General features: G+C 59.8%; 1 protein-coding gene across 1 annotated transcript in view; it reads left to right on the top strand.

Annotated features, from left to right (window-relative positions):
• Positions 1-1381: 1381 nt before the first annotated feature.
• The window catches only part of MYBPH (myosin binding protein H), a 9661-nt gene continuing 8314 nt past the window's right edge, over positions 1382-2728 (top strand). The window contains exons 1-3 of the mRNA XM_006159167.3: positions 1382-1648; positions 1741-1875; positions 2596-2716. Coding sequence (XP_006159229.1) covers positions 1432-1648; positions 1741-1875; positions 2596-2716 — 473 coding nt within the window. The 5' untranslated portion in view covers positions 1382-1431. The remainder of the gene's footprint in view (positions 1649-1740; positions 1876-2595; positions 2717-2728) is intronic.

Raw genomic sequence — 2728 nt, 5'->3', positions numbered from 1 at the left:
AGCCCCCACCCAGGAAGGCTATAGAACTTCATCAGCACCCCTGAGCCTCCACAAGTCTGGACATCCCTGTCCTGACCTTTGTGCTGACCTTGGGCTGCTTTGCTTTGCTGTTTTACCACCCGCAGATGCACCTTGCAGAAGAAAGCGTGGGGTTGCCGGTGCTGACGTAATGTAGATGAGATAGCGCCCTTGCTAGCGCATGCTCATTGGCTCGCCTTGAGGTCTATGAGTTCATCCATGTGGCTGAGTGCAGCTAGAGCTTGTCCCTTTTATTCCATATTTTGCACGCACACTCCACAGTTATGTTTCCACCCCACTGTGACAGGCAGCTGATTTCCCCTGGCTTACAGCTATTACAAAAAATACTGCAATGAGCGCTCTTGTCCACCTCCCTGGGCACATGCGAGCGTCTCTGGGAGTGCGAGTGTGGGGTTGCAGAGCAGGCTCAGTATCGATCTTCCCAGGCACTGTCTCTATCTGGAGCGAGTGCTCCACCCCACAGTCCCACCAGCAATGAAAATTCTGATTGCCACACACACACACACACACACACACACACACACAGGATGTTCCAGCTTTAAGATGATTCTCAGACTCAACGTTTTATTGAATGAAGGAATCGATGACTAGAGACACAGCCACATGCACCTCGTTCCCGCCCTGGGAACATCCTCTTAGACAAGCCTAGATGTTTCAGAGTGTGTCCTCCAGCGAGGTCTCTTTAACGCCATCTATGGCTTCATCCCTCCCCCATGGGCTAAGATTCTCTTCAACAGATGAGAAACTGAGACGCAAACAGGCCCTAGGGGAGCAGAGAGCTTTACCAGCCTCCCCAACAGAGACAGGAGCCAGGAGGCCTGATCCCCTTCCTTAGGCCAGCCTGACTTTGGGCATGTCACCTCCTCCTTCTCTGGGGACCTTGACCTCACATGGCACAGGTGAGTTCCCAGGAACTCAGGCTAGGAGGGTTTGGACCTGGAGCAGAGCTGCACTAGCTCAGAGGAGGCTCTTGCAGGCCGTGTGGGCCGCAGCACCCAGTCTAAGGAGCCCAGCCTGGCCTCATCCTCCAGACAGAATGGAAGCCCTCTCCCAGTGCCCTGACGTCCGGCCTAGGCTCCCATCAATGTCCCATCTCACCCACCTGTGCCCTCCTCCATCTGGGCACAGCACCCTGCCGGTCAGGGTGATAGATGGGGACTGTGCTCAAGGGGCCTGCGGTTCCTCCCCCAGAGCTATTCCTGGCCTGGGCACCTCCCCACCCGCCTCCCAGTCCCCCGCCTGACCTGACCCCACAGCTGGGAATCGTTTGCAGGGGGTGGGGCAGCCCCTGACTATATAAGCCTGAACCTGGGTGTCCCGGGCACCTCCGAGGCCCACACTCTCCACTGCTGACCTCTGCACAGGCGAGCCTGACCCCCAGCCAGTCCAGCAATGACGGGAAAAGCCAGCTCTGAGGCCCCCGCCTGTGGCCCAGAGGAGATGGCGTCAGAGTCCACCCGGGTGCCCACCACAGAGCCTTCTGGAGAGGCGGCAGTGCCAGAGTCCACCGGGGAAGACCAGGCTCCTGAGCCGCAGGAGCTTGCCTCTCAGGCACCTGCTCCTGCAGCACCAGCAGCCCCTGCAGCCACCCCTGCACCGGCAAGTGAAGGTGACAGGGAAGGGTATGGGGGAGGGAGGAAGGCGTGCAGGGCGTGGGAGGCCATGGCTGTGAACCTCTTCTTTCCATGCTGGCCTCCCCAGACGTCCCCAGTGCCCCACTGCAGCTAACCTTGGAAGACGTGAGCACAAGCTCAGTGACCGTGAGCTGGGAGCCCCCAGAGAGGCTGGGGAGGCTGGGGCTCCAGGGCTATGTGCTGGAGCTCTGCCGAGACGGAGGTGAGTGCTGGGTGGCCCCCTACACGCCCAGGGGAGGTGGGCTTGCAGGCCAGCAGGACCAAGCTCCAGACCCTGCTGACCCTAATGGGTTAGTGTGGGGAGACACAGGAGGGCATGCAAGCCACAGTCCCCTCCTCCTCCACCAACCACGCCTTCCTCTACCAGGGCACCTCTGAAGGCAGGAGTGTCCACATGAACCTCAGGAACCCCCTCACCCTACAGCTCCAGGGAGCCTCTGAGTGACAGAGGTGGGGGACACTGGGTATTGCTCTGATGAGAAGAGAAGGACCCTGCTCAGAGAGGGCAATGCAGGAGGTAGAGACAGAGGGCTGGAGCGTGTGCGTGGGGACAGGGGGTACAGTAAGAGACAGTGAGGGGAATAGGGACAGTCAGGTTCCTGCTGCCACCCTCTGCCTCCATGGCAGCCAGGTTCAGCCTGACCTTCACCTCTGCCCCTACCTTGCTGTGTGACTTTGCAGATGTGTCCAACCATCTCTGGGCTCCAGCAACCCCATCTCACCCCCACTCCCCCATTCCAGGACTCTAACATCAGGGTCTTTGATGCCAATTGGCAGTAGTAAGTTAGGGAAAGGGAGCATGGGGGGCTTAAGACTCAGAGAGAGAAGTCCGCTTCCCCAGGTTACCAGCCAGATGGAAGCTCACTGAGAAGGGTGCCCACAGTCTGCCGCCAAGGCCTCATGCCCCCTCCATTCTTCTCAGCCTCAGAGTGGGTTCCTGTGACTGCCCGGCCCATGATGGTGACCCAGCAGACGGTGCGTGGCCTGGCTCTGGGAGACAAGTTCTCGCTGCGCGTGGCTGCGGTGAGCTCGGCAGGGGGGGGGCCCCCCGCCGC

This window comes from Tupaia chinensis, unplaced genomic scaffold (assembly GCF_000334495.1).
Source record: "Tupaia chinensis unplaced genomic scaffold, TupChi_1.0 Scaffold000627_1, whole genome shotgun sequence".
Classification (NCBI taxonomy): domain Eukaryota; kingdom Metazoa; phylum Chordata; class Mammalia; order Scandentia; family Tupaiidae; genus Tupaia; species Tupaia belangeri.
Note: the sequence above shows the minus strand (reverse complement) of the source record. Positions and strands in the feature narration are given on the sequence as shown.